We start from the raw sequence: 15,830 nt of genomic DNA, 5'->3' as shown, positions 1-15,830 counted from the left end.
GGGGGGGGGGGCGGGACATACCAAAATCTACCCAAATTGGAACCCGCCTGGAAAAAAGGAAAGTTCTCCAGTCTCATAGAGACATTATTTGGCGCGGCCAGCTCTGTGACGGGAGCGCTCAGGCCTCAGTCCAGCCCTGGAAGCGATGGTGTGGCCCTACAGCTCATCCTTGGCTTGGCCAGCACCATCTTCCTCTTCATCCTCTTCTTTATCATCCTCATCCTCCTCATCTTCATCTTTGTCCTCGTCGTCGTCCTTGTCTGCCTCCTCCTCCTCCTTGCGCTTCTTGTCCTCCTCCTCCTCCTTCAGTCTCTGCTCCTCATCCTGCTTGTCCTTCATTTGCTTTTCTGCTGCCTGCATGCAGATCACACACTCAAGGCCTGGCCCCCACCTGCCTGCCCTGCCCACCCCTTGACCCAGGAGCGGACACTTGTCCCACCTTTGTGACTCCCCACGTCTCGTTGCCAAACTCTTCGGCATATGCTTCATCATTGGTGATGAGGAAGTTGTCAAAGATGGTACCAGACTTGACCTGGGGAGAAGGATGATGGATGGAAGGATGGTCAGAGTGGGGACACTCCATGGCCCTGGCCTCAGGTTCCATAACCACTGCACATTGCCACAGCCTAACACTGTGATTAAAAAACAAGCTGATTGGGTTCAAAACCCCGCCCTGCCATTTCCCACCTATATGACCTTGGACTGGTGAATTCTCTGCACTTTAGTATCTTCATCTATATAATGGGGTCTCACCCCCTTGTGCATATTATTTTTCTAGTACCTACTATGTGTCAGGTTCTAGGCACAGAAGGGGTACATCATTGAACAAAAAGAAAAAATGTGGTCTCTCTGAAGCTAATATTTTAATGGGACTATCTAACCACCTTTTAGGTCATTGGGGCAGTTAATGAGTTGGTTTAGATAAAGTTTCTTGAAGAAATGCCTAGCACAAAGTATACAGAACCTCTAAGAGGTGTGTGTCTATGTGTGTATAGGGTGGGGGGTGCTGTGATAGAGATAGACCAGGAAATTCTTCAGAAAAAGCACCATTTTAGGCTCATACCTGCCTAGGATTGAATCCCACCCTTGTCCCTTTCCTCCTGGGTGATCCTGAGCACGTGAGGTCCCCTAGGGATCCTCCTGTCCCCTCCACATCGCACCTGCCAGAGGTCGAGGCCCAGAACAGCGAAGTTTTCATAAGCATAGATACTGCTATCAGGAGAATACTCGGGGTTGTCGATCTCTGGATGAATCCAAGTGCCCTTGTAATCCGGGTTGTCGATCTGCCGGGGCTTCCACTCGCCCTGCGGAAGGAGAAGGAAACTGGAAGGTGAGTGGAAGTCAGTGTGCTCCCCACTATGTACCCGCTCTGCTTGGAGCCCCAAGACCACCTTGTATTCTGGGTTCTGAATCACTGGTGGTTCCCACTCTCCATCCATCTCTTCATCCCAGTCCTCAGGCTTCTTAGCATCGGGGTCAGGGATGTGCTCGGGCTTGTCCCAGTCCTAAAAGTACACGAGGAGGTCAGCGCCGTCCCAGCTCTCCACCACCCCTCCATGGTGGGAAGCCCCTGCCCAAGCACCAACCTCAGGTTTGGAGTCTGTGGGGTCATCAATCTTGGCCCGCTCATCCCAGTCTTCAGGCTTTGAAGCATCAGGATCCTTTATCTTCTTGGGTGGCAGGAAGTCCCAATCATCCTCCAGAGAGCCAGACTCCACCTGGCTGTTGTCAATTTTTACCTCGTAGGTGTTATCGGGCCGTACAATCAGAGTATACAGGTGTGTGAATTCATCGTCCTGAAGAAGGCAGGAGATGAGTGGCCCTGCCCACTGGACTGGCCTCTGAGCCTACCCAGGCAGCCATTTGATACCACCCCCAGGCACACCTTGCAACGGATGTCCTTGTTGATGAGCACATTCTTGCCCTTGTAGTTGAAGATAACGTGAACCTTCTTGGTCCCAGGGCCACAGATGTCAGGGCCTAGGTGAGAAGCAGGTCCAGTTAAGGGTCAGAGGTGGCCCACCATTGGCCAGGCCTCCCACCCCAATTTACAAAAGGAAAGCTTGACTCTTAAACTCAGGTCTATTAAGACTCAAAATATTCAGATCTTAACTATTTCTAAGGGACAATGAATGGAGTATTGAAAAAAAATAAAAATAAAACACCCACTCTCTAGAGCTTAGTCTTCTCACTTGTAAAATTGGAAAACACCTACATAAGATCTCACAAATTAACAGCCTTAGATCAACAATAACAATGCAACAATTTGCTGCTGTAACTATCCCCTCGGTCTCCTCTTCAAAGGAAAGTCTGACAAGGTATTCCTAGGCTCTGAAGACCACTTTTCGTGAGCTACAAGGAACTCATGGATGGGTCTCAGTCTCGCTCTAATCAGAGGTCAGCAACAGGGCGGGGCCCCTCACCAAACATGATGTTGTATTCAGAGTCTCCGTGCATGTCAGTCTGGTCCAGACTATCTGGAAATAGCTTCACATAGCCGCCCCCGCAGTCGATGTTCTGCTCATGCTTCACAGTAAACTGCACCACCAACGTCTGGTCCTTGTTGCTGAAAGGCTCAAATCTGGCAGACAAGGCGTAAAAGCGGGCATCCTGGCTCGTCTGCAGCCCTAGCAGAGGACAGTAGTGAGGTCACAGCTGGCCCCAACCCAGGGACCCTAAGAATCAAAGACACAGACAGCCCCTCCCCTTCCTCTGCCTGCCCGCCTCCTGAGGATACCCTGGCCGTCAGTGACTAGGGTTTCCTCCAGGAAGTCCTCCTGAATCTCAGCACCCAGCTCCAGGCTCTTACCTTTATCCTTGTCCTGGTCACCGTAGAACTTGCCGGCGCTGAGGACGAATTTGCCAAAATCCGACTTGTGTTTGGATTCGGTCCAGCGGTCGGTCCACCCGTCTACAGTATCAAAGGGGCAGGTCAGTGTGGCTGCGCTGATTCCTCCCCGCCCCCCATCCGCCCTCCGCGGCCGCCCAAACACATCTACCAGGAGCCACAAACGGCTGCAGGCAAGGGAGGAAATCCCCCGAGTGCCCGACCCCAACCTTCAGTTTGACACCTCCTGTAGCTTAAGGTATCTTCGGACGAACCCTAACTCCCGCCGCGGGAGGCCGCTGCGCCCTCCATGCTCCCCAGGGACGCGGGAAAGAAGTATCGCCTGCGGCTCTAGTCCCCGAGGCCACCGTGTTGGCCCTCTGAGCAGTAATTACAGGCGACAACGCAGATCTGGGCTGGGGGGCCGGTCGCGTCGTCGGAGCGGCCTCGAGGCGGGGCCAGGCGTTACCTCCGTCTAAAAACTGCTCCTTGAAGTAGACGGCGGGTTCGGCAGCGACCAGGCCGAGAAGGCCGAGCAGCAGCGGCACGGGTAGCAGCATGGCGAGCCGAGGGGGCGGCGGCGCGAAGCGGGCCCTTTAAGTCACCTCTCCTAAAGCAGCTCTGCAGCAGGGACGGACGCTGCCGCTGGCCGTACGTTTTTATACACGACCGCCCTTCAAACCAACATGGCCCGACCTCTTAGCCCGCCCCTCGTACCTTTTCATTGGTTAGAAGCCACGGTTCTGACTTTCCATTGGGCCCTCCTCAGCTCAGCATGTTAGGCTGTGCCTCGGAACGCTGGGATCCCAGATGGCCGATTTCTATTGGCCGCACCACTGGCCAATGAGGGTCGACCACGCGTTGTGGGGGACACCCACCGGTGGGGCAGGGGCCTCCAGCCCCTCTGACCAGGTCATGTGACCAGACCTTGGTCCAACCCCGCCCTCGCTCGCGCGCTTAGCTCAGGATCCGGGCGTTTAAAGAACCTGCGCGCGTCAGAGCAGGTGTCATCCCGCAGGATTAGGACCCTGCTCCAGCCTTCCCTCCTCCTATCCCCTCTGCAGGGAGGTGTGAGCAGGGTTTTCTATCCTGCATTTGGAGAACGCCCGATACGGGGCGCCGTCTCTCTCTGCCTCTGTCCCTCTCCCACCGCACCCATTGCTCCTCCCCCAGGATGAAGCAGAGGCCACCAAGCGCGTGGGCTCTGGGTCTTCACTTGACACCCCACCCCGGCGCCGCAGTCCTGCAGGCCAGCAGAGAGAATTCTAGCTCTCCCCTCTGTGCGGTCCCTAGCGCCTGGCAGCCTGGACGACGGCTGCCGTGTGACCTGGGCAAGCCCCTTAGCCTCCCTAGAGTCACAGGACCAGGAAGAGCGACCCTGGGCAGGTGCTGCCCAGAAGAAATGCTTTCAAAGCTTTTAGGATATCCCGGGACAGGGAAGGAAGCCCAGAAGGCTCGAAGATGTGACTATAGGCTGATTCCTAGGGCCCGGTAAGGTTGTTACCCGAATTGCAGCCGGCCTCTCCTTTACTACCCCGCCTCCCCCACCTCCACCCCCACCTCTCCACCCCCAGTAAATGAAAGGGGTCGCTGCTTTGTGGTCTTCCACAAACGGCCTGGCTTTTGCAATTAAACGGCCAAGGATGAGAGAGCAGGGGGTTCCGTTGGAGAGGAAGAAAGTAGACAGATGGTAAAGAAGATAAGATCTAAGGGAGAGGGGCAGGACTCCTGAGTCTAGAGCAGTGGTTCTCAACCTTCCTCATGCCGCGACCCTTTAATACAGTTCCTCATGTTGTGGTGACCCCCAATTTCATTGTTACAAATTGAACATATTTAAAGCATAGTGATTAATCACAAAAACAATATGTAATTATATATATGTGTTTTCCGATGGTCTTAGGCGATCCCTGTGAAAGGGTCGTTCGACCCCCAAAGGGGTCGAGACCCACAGGTTGAGAAGCGCTGGTCTAGAGTCTTCTGAAGCCAGAGTCAGATGACTGACCGTGTGGAACCCCAGCTGCCTGCTTCCAGTCTTCAGGAAGGAGGAAGCAGGGCGAGGGGTTTCCCAAACTCTAACAAAAAGGCCCTGGGTCTGGGAACCTGGGAGTGAACTGAGGAATGGGGGGAGCTTTCCCACTAGTGGCAGGAACTCAGAAAAGGGAGGAATGAGGGGTTTTGGAGAAGTTGGGATTCTGCCCTCCCCACCCCCAGGCTGTATGGCCCAACCTGGCCTCCTTAGAAGGAGTCCCAAGTCTGGAGTGATCACTCCTGCCACTGACCCTCCTGGCTTCCCTCCCTCCCAGTAAGTGCCATGGACACGTGAGTTTGGTGTTTCCTGTCTGAGGGTAGACTCTGTGCTGTCTTGTTCACTTCACCATTCCCCAGTGTCTCCTGCAGCACCTGGCACAGAGCAGGCTTAAAACCTACGTGATCTGTGTGGTAGAAGGAAGGACTCCAGGAAATTTTTTTTTTTTTTGTAATGGGGAACGTGCTTTGAAGGAAAGGAGGGACTTTGAGGAATGTATTCTGATTTTTTAAAAATCAGGACTTCCCTGTAGGGTCATGATTGTGAGAGTATTAGTAACCCCATTTTCTAGGTTCAAATAACAAATGTGATGGTTAAGTGAGTAAAGGCATACTGCTTATACTGCTTAGAATAGTGCCTGACACACAATCCACACTCAATTTCGTATTAACAAATACTGCGTACATGCGTGGGCACTATTTCACAGTTCTCACAATAACGTGGGCTCATATTATCTCCACCCAGGTGAGGAAACTGAAACAGAAAGATTAAGCGATTTGACTGAGTGACACAAACGGCAGACCTGGGATTTCAATGTACTTGTGCTGTCTGACCACGTGACTGTTGACCATTTGAAATGTTGCTGGTCTGAGCTGAAATGTCAAATACACATCACATTTTCCAGGCTTAGTATGGAAAAAAGAATGTAAAACATTTCATTAGAAATGTTATAAAGTGCCGAAACCGGTTTGGCTCAGTGGATAGAGCGTCAGCCTGCAGACTGAAAGGTCCCAGGCTCGATTCCGGTCAGGGGCATGTACCTGGGTTGCGGGCACATCCCCAGCGGGAGATGTGCAGGAGGCAGCTGACCGATGTTTCTCTCTCATCGATGTTTCTAACTCTCTATCTCTCTCCCTTTCTCTCTGTAAAAAATCAATAAGATATATAAAAAAATAAAAAGTAAAAATAAATAGCAGATATTGCCCTGGGGCTAATACTGCCTTAGCTATTGTAAAAAAAAAAAAAAGAAATGTTATAAAGTGTTGCCCTAGCTCAGTGGTCGGCAAAACTGCGGCTCAGCAAACGGTGGCTCGTGAGCCACATACAGCTCTTTGGCCCCTTGAGTGTGGCTCTTCCACAAAATACCGGCTCTTCCACAAAATACCGACTTCTGCGCATGGGCCACGAAGTTTCAATCGCACTGTACATGCGCGCCCGCACGTGGTATTTTGTGGAAGAGCCACACTCAAGGGGCCAAAGAGCCACATGTGGCTCGCGAGCCGCGGTTTGCCAACCACAGCCCTAGCTGGTTCGGCTCAGTGGGTAGGGTCAGCCTGCAGACTGAAGGGTCCAGATTTGATTCCAGTCAAGGGCACGGACCTCAGTTGCAGGCTCCTCCCTGACCTGGGCCCTGGTCCGGCTCCTGTAGGAGGCAACCAATCGATATGTTTCTCTCACATCAATATTTCTCACTTTCTTTTTTTTCCCCCTCACTGTCTTTCCCTCTCTTTTCCACTCTCTCTAAAAATCAATGGAAAAATATCCTCACGTGAGGATTAAAAAATTAATAAAATAAATGTTATAAAGTGTTTACGTGACGAATGGACATATCAGATTTGGTTAGTTCTTCAAATTAATTTCACCCATTTTGTTTTTAGCGTTGCTACTAGAAAATGTTAAATTACATTTGTGCCTCACATTACATATCTACGGGCCAGCACTGACTCAGACCGTGCATTACTGCCCTTACATTGGTCTCCTCAGAGCATGGAGTAGGGGGTTGGATGGGATCTGGGGTGATGACAGTTTCTGATTCCATCCCTACCAGCTCCTCAGAGAACAATGCGCAAATCACGGTACCCTCTGGGCCTCAGTTTTCACATCTGCAAAATGGGGATTATATCAGTATCTACATCAAGAAGTTCTGGGAAAAATGAAATAACACACCTGAAGCACTTAACACTGGGCTGGGCACACGAGTAGGTGTCCAGGTAGCGGCTATAACTATAACCTGGACTATAACTGTTATTAGGTGGGTTCCTCTCTCCTCTTTAAATGGGGATGGCCCCTACCCCGCCTCCCTTTGAAAATTTAAAAGTAGCCCTAGCTAGTTTGGCTCAGTGGATAGAGCATCGGCCTGTGGACTGAAGGGTCTCGGGTTCGATTCCGGCAAGGGCACACACCCGGGTTGTGGGCTCCATCCCCAGTAGGGGGCGTGCAGGAGGCAGCCAATCAATGATTCTCTCTCATCATTGATGTTTCTATCTCTCTCTCCCTCTCCCTTCCTCTCTGGAATCAATAAAAAATAGATATATATTAAAAGAAATAAAAGTAGTTGATATCAGCAGAATGATTAGCTCTGTAGCCCCCCACCCACAGTTCTACGGGTCAGAGAGTCCCGGAAGGATCGAGGGCTCCGAGGTCCAAGGTCACGCAGCCCGCCGGCTGCAGGTGGGGAGGGACGAAACCTAAAACAACGCTGGGACTGTCCTTCAGGTCAACCGGTTTGACCCTCCAGTCAGCAGACGCCACAAGTCCAGCCAGAGCGGAGGTACAGAATGACTGAGGAAAAAAATAAAGAAAGAAATAAAGAAAAAAAAAGACTGAGTCCTTCCCACGCTTTGAGGTTCAATTGACACACTCAAGATGGCAACGCCCTGAGCCCCACAGCACGACCAGCCGCCTTCAAGATGGCGGCGCGCTCCACGCCGGTTCCGGTTCCGGTGCTTCCGGTGTTTCCGGCCCTGGAGCCGGGACACGCTTTGCGCTCGGGGGGGAAGCATGGCGGATGGCCCGGTGGCCGAAGCGCTGCTGCGGCGGCTGGAGGCGGCGGATGGCGGCCTGGACAGCGCGGAGCTGGCGGCCGAGCTGGGCGTGGAGCACCAGGCCGTGGTGGGCGCCGTGAAGAGCCTGCAGGCGCTGGGCGAGGTGAGCGGGCCTCCTCGCGGGGGCACCGGGAGCGCCCTTACCCGGAGGAGCTGGTGCCTCCAGGCCAGCGCCCTCGGACCCCGTTAGGGGGAACCTAAGCGTGCGGCTCCGGGGGCGCGGGCGGGGGGTCCGGAACGAACAAGGGCCCGTCGCACCGCCGTCCTCCTGCGGGAACCGTCCTCTGGGGGATAAGCAGCCTTCGGGCGGGGGTTACTGCGGCGGAGAAGGAGACGGGGACGGCGATCTAATGGGGAGGTGCTCTCGGGACCAGAGTGCGGGTGAGGCACAGGGAACCCAGGGCCGGCAGCTGACCCAGCCTGGGGGTCGGGGAGAGCACCCAGAGGAAGCGGCCGTGGAGCTGGGTGTGCCATGAGGAGGAAAGCCGTGGCACTTAGGGGATCAAGGGGGGGGGGGCAAGTGAGAGAGGCCGCAGAGCCATCCAACTTACGTTCTGTGCCCCACTCTGGTCTCAGCTTTATTTACCGTTCGGTCCTTGCCATAATCATAGGACGATGGTGGTGGTATCCCCACTTTGCAGACGTGACCACTCCTGAGTACTGAACAGTGACTTGAGCAGTGTCACTAGGAGGGACAGGCAAATCTGTATTTGAAAGTAGGTAGTGTTAACGTAAAAAACAAACAAACATTGAAACCTGTAGAGAATTTTTGTGAGTTTATTTGAGCCAAACTGTGGACATATGCCGGGAAGCAGAACCTCAATGAATTGAGATAACGCTCCAGAGAATGGCGGGTTACAGTCAAAGGAAAGGGACGTAGGTGGGTTACACGAAATCCATTGGTGATAGATTATAGGATAAAAAGTGAAACGATGGACATAAATCAGCAGTTCTCAACCCGTGGGCCGCGACCCCTTTGGGGGTCGAACGACCCTTTCACAGGGGTTGCCTAAGACCATCAGAAAACACATATAATTACATATTGTTTTTGTGATTAGTCACTATGCTTTAATTATGTTCAATTTGTAACAATGAAATTGGGGGTCACCACAACATGAGGAACTGTATTAAAGGGTGGCAGGTTGAGAACCACTGACAGAGATGGATACGGGACAGTTTAACATAATTAACAGTTGAAGATTAATTTGATAACAGTAACAATGAGGGAATGTCCTGGTGCCATTTGTTGTGCCCTGAGGGGTCGGGAAAAAAGGCAAGTTACCCAGACATTTCACTGATATGTTATCTTAAAGGCAAAAAGACAAATGGGCTCAGTAAAGATCTAAGTTGATCTTTGTCAGGGAAAATACTGGCTTAGGACATGACTACCCACTATAATCTGTTTATAGTTAAATATTTAATTTTCACACCACCTTTCCTGGTTATTTTAGGTCTCTGAGTTTGCAAGACTGCCATGCAGGCCTCCCCTGAGCTTGTCAGGTTAGCCTGTGGCCCCTTTCGTCCACAGTGCTCAGGCTGCAGAGCCCAAGGTTGTCAGTTCCGAGAAGGGATTGAAGCTATGTATGGCGTGTGGGGTGATTATCTTAACTGGTGTGAAATTGACAATCCTCTGAGGTAGAGCCCACCACACCTTGCTCTCTTGGATAAGAAAACTTGTTCAGGGAGGTTGAGCACCTTTCCCAAGGTCACAGCGAGTGAAGAGCAGAGCTGGGAATTAGAATAAAGGGGGAACTTGACACTTTAGGCGTTGAGATGCAAATGTGGAGGCAAATCAGTTCATGTGAGTTCTTTAAAATCTTCCCCAAGTTAAAAAACATATTTTTCACCGAAACTGGTTTGGCTCAGTGAATAGAGCGTCGGCCTGCGGACTGAAAGGTCCCGGGTTCGATTCCGGTCAAGGGCATGTACCTAGGTTGCGGGCACATCCCCAGTAGGAGATGTGCAGGAGGCAGCTGATCGATGTTTCTCTCTCATCGATGTTTCTGACTCTCTATCTCTCTCCCTTCCTCTCTGTAAAAAATCAATAAAAAAATATAAAAAATATATATTTTTTTCTTACCAGCTTCAAAAGTGACAGAATTTGTCCTCTGCCGGGTAACACCCGTAGTCCTTTACCTCACCTGGGAGGTATGAACCGTATTCTTGTCCCTGTGTCATAGGAGGGAAACTGAGGCTCGGCAGGAGTAAATCACTTGGCTGGGAAGTGGTGCAACTGAGATGTGAAGCCAGCTCTAGGGGCTGTGCTTTGATCTTGGCTTCAGTGCGGCGGCAAGGGGGTGCCCAGCTCTGAACCTCCTTTCTCCTGCAGATCATCGAGGCTGAGCTACGCTCCACCAAGCACTGGGAGCTGACTGCCGAGGGCCAGGAGATTGACCGGGAGGGCAGCCATGAGGCCCGGGTGTTTCATAGTGTCCCTCCAGAGGGCCTGGCCCAGAGTGAGCTCATGGTAGGGTCCAGGGCGGGGGTGGGAGGGCCTAGGGAGGTGATGGGGTGAAGGTGGCCCTTGTGTCCTCCTCACTGTAGCCTTGCTCCCTCAGCGACTGCCCAGTGGCAAGGTGGGCTTCAGCAAGGCCATGTCCAACAAGTGGATCCGTGTGGACAAGACTGCTGCTGATGGGCCCCGCGTGTTCCGAGTGGTGAGTCCCTGTGGGCAGGCAGGTCGGCCTCTGGATCTCACAGCCCTTCATAACCATTGTCCCATCGTCGTGGCAGGTGGACAGCGTGGAGGATGAGGTGCAACGGCGGCTCCAGCTGGTCCGGGTCGGACAGGCTGAGAAGCTGGGCGAGAAAGAAAGGAGTGAACTCAAGAAGAGGAAGCTGCTGACTGAAGTGTGAGTGGCTGCTACCGTCAGTCTCAGACCCATGTCACCTGTGTGGCCTGGAGTGGGAAAAGGGAAGGGAGAGCTGTTCTGGACACACTGGACCGAGGTTCTGTAAGTCCCTCCCAGCCCCTCTCCACACTGTGGTTGTGAAGCACACAGGCCAGGTTCATGCCACCAGGTTCAGGCCTATGGCACATGCTGTGCCTCTGCCAAGAATGATCTTCAAGGCACGTTCCAGCATCCAGCCTCTGTTCATGTGTCACGTTATAGGGGCACTTTTCTCCCTGCGATTTCCACAAAAGCCACTCACCAAGTCTGTCTTTTTCCCTGCGTATTTCTTTCACAGTCCTAAACCCTGCCTGAAGTTAATTGAATGCTGGAACCTGGACACCTGGGTTCTCTGCTCTCCCAGGACTGCATCCCCTTTGAGCAGACACTGAATGGAGGTGGACTGCCCGGTGCAAGTCCTGGCTCTGCCTTTTTAACTCTGACCTTGGCCGGGTCACCTGATCTTTCTAGGACTCAAGTTTTTTTATCTGTAAAATGGCCCCTTTTCACAAGATTGTGAGGTGACTTCAGTGGAACAGAGCTGGCATAGGATAACTTTATTAACCTAAACTTCACCTGTTATCATCACTCCCAGCTGTATGCTTAGTGCCTTGGGCTCTGGCACACAGTGTGTTCCCAATAAGTGTTCGTTGAATGAATAAGTGAATGAACTCAGGACGTAGCTGGTGGCCAAATAAAAGGATTTTTAGGTGACAGTAAATATCAGGAAGAAAATAAAGCAGAGTGACTTGGGTGGTGTTGGGTCAGCATCGTATGGGAGATCAATGGAAGCCTCTTAGAGAACTTGACAGTGGTTTCATATCCCCTTCCCTCCTCTGTCCATAGGACCCTGAAGACCTACTGGGTGAGCAAAGGCAGTGCCTTCAGCACCAGCATCTCCAAGCAGGAAGCAGAGCTGAGCCCAGAGATGATCTCCAGGTAGGGGCAGCCCCAGGGTCGGGTTAGCGGGATATAGGGGTGGGCAGTCCGCACCAGGCCCATGTACCCTGCATCCCCACCCACAGTGGCTCCTGGCGGGACCGGCCCTTCAAGTCCTACAATTTCTCAGCCCATGGCGTCCTCCCAGACAGTGGCCACTTGCACCCCCTGCTGAAAGTTCGCACCCAGTTCCGGCAGATCTTCCTGGAGATGGGGTGAGCAAGGGGCCAGAGGTGGGGCCGGGACAGCCACCTCAGGGCAGGGTAGTCAGGCCACATCTCCCGCCAGGTTCACCGAGATGCCGACCGACAACTTCATCGAGAGCTCCTTCTGGAACTTTGATGCACTCTTCCAGCCCCAGCAGCACCCAGCACGAGACCAGCATGACACCTTCTTCCTGAAAGGTGAATGGGCCCTGACTTTTTCTCCCATTGAGATGGGAACTATGGAAGTTTCTGGGCAGAGAGGGATGTGACTGGCTCAGGTGTTCCCAGATGCCCTCTGACTGCGATGACAGGTGAGGGCGGAAGCTGCAGCTGCCACTGTCTGTCCTGTGTACAGTGGCTGTTTGAGAAATGCTTCTTGACTGACCAGATGATGCTCTGTCCTTCCCAGATCCAGCCGAGGCCCTTCAGCTCCCTATGGACTACGTGCATCGGGTCAAGCGGGTCCACTCCCACGGTGGCTACGGCTCACAGGGGTGAGGCAGGACTGGGACTTTGGGGTGCTGGGGAAAGGAAGTTGGGAGCCTGAGAGCATCAGCATGGACTTCGGATTTCCTCCTGAAGGTACAAGTACAATTGGAAGCTGGACGAGGCCCGGAAAAATCTGCTGCGTACGCACACCACGGCAGCCAGTGCTCGTGCCCTCTACCGCCTGGCCCAGAAGGTGCAGCTGGGCCTGGGTAGTGTGGGGACAGAGAGGGGACTGTCAGACTGACCTTCTGACGCATGACTTGGCCTGCCTGTCATCTCCAGAAACCCTTCACACCAGCCAAGTACTTCTCCATCGACCGTGTGTTCCGGAATGAAACCCTGGATGCCACTCACCTGGCCGAGTTCCACCAGATCGAGGGTGTTGTGGCTGACCATGGCCTCACCTTGGGCCACCTCATGGGCGTCCTTCGGGAGTTTTTCACCAAGCTAGGTGAGCAGGCAGACCAGGGCAGGTGGTGGTGCTGGGGCCGCAGGAGGATGTCTGGGTCACCAGCCTTGTCTTCCAACCAGGTATCACCCAGTTGCGCTTTAAGCCAGCCTACAACCCCTACACCGAACCCAGCATGGAGGTGTTCAGCTACCACCAAGGTCAGAGTGGGACCTGGTGCTGTGGTAGGGAGGGAGGGAGGTCTGAGGCTTCCCCCTCTTAGCCCCGGTCCCCTTACTGCCAAGCCCACATCCTGCCTCCCAAGCTCACTGCCAGGCCCAACATCACCCACATGAGTTGCCCCTCCTTCTCCTGCCCTCACAGGCTTGAAGAAGTGGGTGGAGGTCGGGAACTCTGGGCTCTTCCGCCCCGAAATGCTGCTGCCCATGGGGCTCCCCGAGAATGTGTCCGTCATTGCCTGGGGCCTCTCCTTGGAGCGGTGAGTGCCCAAACCACTTAGCACGCGTTTGGCTGCTTTGTTTAAGGGACTTGCCAGGCATGGAGTCCTGTAGATCTTCAGCACCATTCATTCGTTCATTGACAAACTTTAGTGAGCACCTGCTGTGGGCTCTGTTCTGTCCTGTGAATAAATAGCACACACCCCTGCTTCTGTGAAGTTGAGGTCCTAGTGGAGTGAGAAGAATGACAAATAAGTACATTTAATAAATAATGCCTAAAGTGGGCCTGAGTGCAGTAACTGCTAGAGAGAAAGCCTAGCAGGAAGGGCTCACAGAGGAGGTGGCTTCTAGCAGACTGGTGGTGGATGACCTGGGAGGATATCTGGGGAGGGGCGCTCCCGGCAGAGGGAATTGCCAGTGCAGAGGCCATGAGGCTGGAGTGTGCCTGCTGCGGTTGGAGGGAGAAAGTGAGGGGTAGAGAAGTGGGTGATAGGGCAGATTGTGCAGGGCCTTATGGGCTGTGGGAGGACTTGGGCTTCTATTCTGAGGAAGGTGGGAGCCCTCAGAGAGGTTCTGATCAGAGGAGAACAGGACCTGACCTAGTGTTAAAGCATGTCCCCTCTTTCCCTCAAGCCCAACGATGATCAAGTACAACATCAACAATATCCGTGAGCTGGTAGGCCACAAGGTGAACCTGCAGATGGTGTACGACAGCCCCTTATGCCGCCTGGATGCCGAACAGGGGTCCCCACAGACACAGGAGACAACATGACATGGACCGCCCTGGACAGGCCACCCTCCCGAGCTCCTGCTGCCCAGCCCTTTGTATCCCTGGCCAGTGGACCCCTTTGTATTTATGAAGCCTCTGTGAGGCTGTCTCCCTGTTCCTGGTATCTTCTCTTCCCCACCCGCCCCAGGGTTCCAGGGGCAGGGGAGCAGGTAACCCATTTGTTCTGATGGGTGGGCCCTAGGGAGCCCTGCAGGTGGCTGCTGGCTAATAAAGTGGGCAGTTACTTTTATCTGGTGCCTTTCCTTAGGAGTGGTGGGGTCCTGTTGGCTCTCCCAGCTCAGAGTGCGGCTTGATGGGAGGAAACTTGGGTGCTAGTGTGAGGGGTGTTGCATTGGGGCTCGTGGGTCCTCAGGGCCTCCTGGTCAGCTTCAGCCAGTCCTCCCTGGAGAAGATGAGCTTTTTCAAGCACTTACTGGTGCCAGGCCCTCTTCCAGGTGAATGAAACAGACCCCTTATCCCTTGGGACAGACATTTGGGAGGGCAAGCAAGCTAAGCTTTTTAAAGCTGCTCCCACCCCCCCTTACTTTTAAAGACTTTTTTTAAAGAATAGTTTATTGACTTTTAGAAAGAGAAACATTGATGCGAGAGTGCAGCATCCATCAGCACACCCCTACTGGGGATTGAGCCTGCAACCTGGGTATGTTCCATTAACCAGGAATTAACCTGGCAACTTCCTGGTGCATGGGCCAATGTCCAACCAACTGAGCCAGAGCCACGTTGTTCGGGGCTTAAAGACTTTTTTTAGACCAATTTTAGGTTCATAGCAAAATTGAGTGGAAGGTACAGAGATTTCCCATGTATATCCTGCCCCCACACCTACACAGCCTCCCTCACGATCAACACCCCCACTAGAGTGGTGCTTTTGTTACAGCTGAAAACCTACATTGACACATGTGAACAACGGTACACTCTGTGTTGTACATTCTATGGGTTTGGATAACTGGATGATGACATGTATCCATCAATATGGTATTTTCACTATCCTGAAAGTTGTCTGCTCCCCACCTGTTCATACCTCCAGCACTGCCCTCCCCCCCACAAAAGAAACCCTGCTTCTTTTAAATTCTCATAAGAACGTCAAATGAGCCTAAAATAGCTTTGTGAGCCCATTGCTCCCATTGATCGGTGTTTGAGATCTCACACTTCAGCTTCATCCAGCTTCATCTGTATGTTTCTGTAGAAATTTTTAAAAGCAAATCCCAGTTGCCATGTTGCTCACCCCATGTCTTGGGCATTTTTGAAAACGTGGACAAGCCCAGGCCAGGTAATTCCGTTGGTTAGAGTGTCTTCCCAATACACCAAAGTTGCATGGTCCATCTCCAGTCAGGATCAACCTATGAATGCATAAGGGGAGCAACAAACCCATGTCTCTCCCCCTTCCTCTCTAAAACCAATTAATAAAAAAAGTTGTGGACAGTTTCTTGGGTGACCACAAGCCCACTGGCACACCCAGTGAAATTGACAAGTCAGCTGAGGCCATGAACATCACTGGTCCCAGGGCCCTGTGGGTACCAATCTCCTGAGGGTTCCTCAATCAAATCTTTTATCCTATTTCAAATAATTTAGTCATATAGAAAAAATACTAATTCATGCAATAAATCCATACTTCCTACGTGCCAGCACTGTTCATGAGCCTTGGCAGTAGGCAAGTAGACTCAGGGCCCTGCCCTCGGGAGCCGACAGGGGGGGCGGGGGCGCTGGAGACATGATAAATAAGGCATAATTCACTCAGGAGTCACCCCACCCCACCCCTGCTTTGGTCAAATCTGAAC

At 52.7% G+C, this 15,830-nt stretch overlaps 2 protein-coding genes across 4 annotated transcripts; one reads left to right on the top strand and one right to left on the bottom strand.

The window, feature by feature from the left end:
* Positions 1 to 57: 57 nt before the first annotated feature.
* CALR (calreticulin) lies at positions 58 to 3,503 on the bottom strand. The gene is made up of 9 exons (XM_006105035.3): positions 3,297 to 3,503; positions 2,810 to 2,911; positions 2,424 to 2,627; positions 1,886 to 1,980; positions 1,587 to 1,796; positions 1,392 to 1,505; positions 1,161 to 1,304; positions 440 to 532; positions 58 to 354 (listed from the first exon to the last, which is right to left on the bottom strand). The coding sequence occupies exons 1-9, from the start codon at positions 3,385 to 3,387 to the stop codon at positions 157 to 159; spliced, it is 1,251 nt and encodes a 416-aa protein (XP_006105097.1). The 5' UTR covers positions 3,388 to 3,503; the 3' UTR covers positions 58 to 156.
* Positions 3,504 to 7,821: 4,318 nt separating this feature from the next.
* FARSA (phenylalanyl-tRNA synthetase alpha subunit) lies at positions 7,822 to 14,287 on the top strand. Of its 3 annotated transcripts, none has more exons than XM_006105034.3 (13): positions 7,822 to 8,000; positions 10,227 to 10,364; positions 10,456 to 10,554; positions 10,631 to 10,749; positions 11,635 to 11,727; positions 11,814 to 11,942; positions 12,016 to 12,131; positions 12,343 to 12,427; positions 12,516 to 12,615; positions 12,705 to 12,873; positions 12,954 to 13,031; positions 13,195 to 13,309; positions 13,902 to 14,287. In XM_006105034.3, exons 1-13 carry the CDS (start codon positions 7,854 to 7,856, stop codon positions 14,038 to 14,040), a joined length of 1,527 nt encoding a protein of 508 aa, XP_006105096.1. In that variant the 5' UTR covers positions 7,822 to 7,853; the 3' UTR covers positions 14,041 to 14,287. The 3 variants fall into 3 exon arrangements, with proteins under 3 accessions (XP_006105096.1, XP_014302738.1, XP_023601899.1); XM_023746131.1 differs by having other exon boundaries at positions 7,862 to 8,000; positions 10,227 to 10,353; XM_014447252.2 differs by lacking the exon at positions 13,195 to 13,309.
* Positions 14,288 to 15,830: the final 1,543 nt, after the last annotated feature.

This window comes from Myotis lucifugus, unplaced genomic scaffold (assembly GCF_000147115.1).
Source record: "Myotis lucifugus unplaced genomic scaffold, Myoluc2.0 scaffold_629, whole genome shotgun sequence".
Classification (NCBI taxonomy): domain Eukaryota; kingdom Metazoa; phylum Chordata; class Mammalia; order Chiroptera; family Vespertilionidae; genus Myotis; species Myotis lucifugus.
The sequence above is the reverse complement of the archived record's forward strand: the minus strand, read 5'-3'. Positions and strand labels throughout refer to the sequence as shown.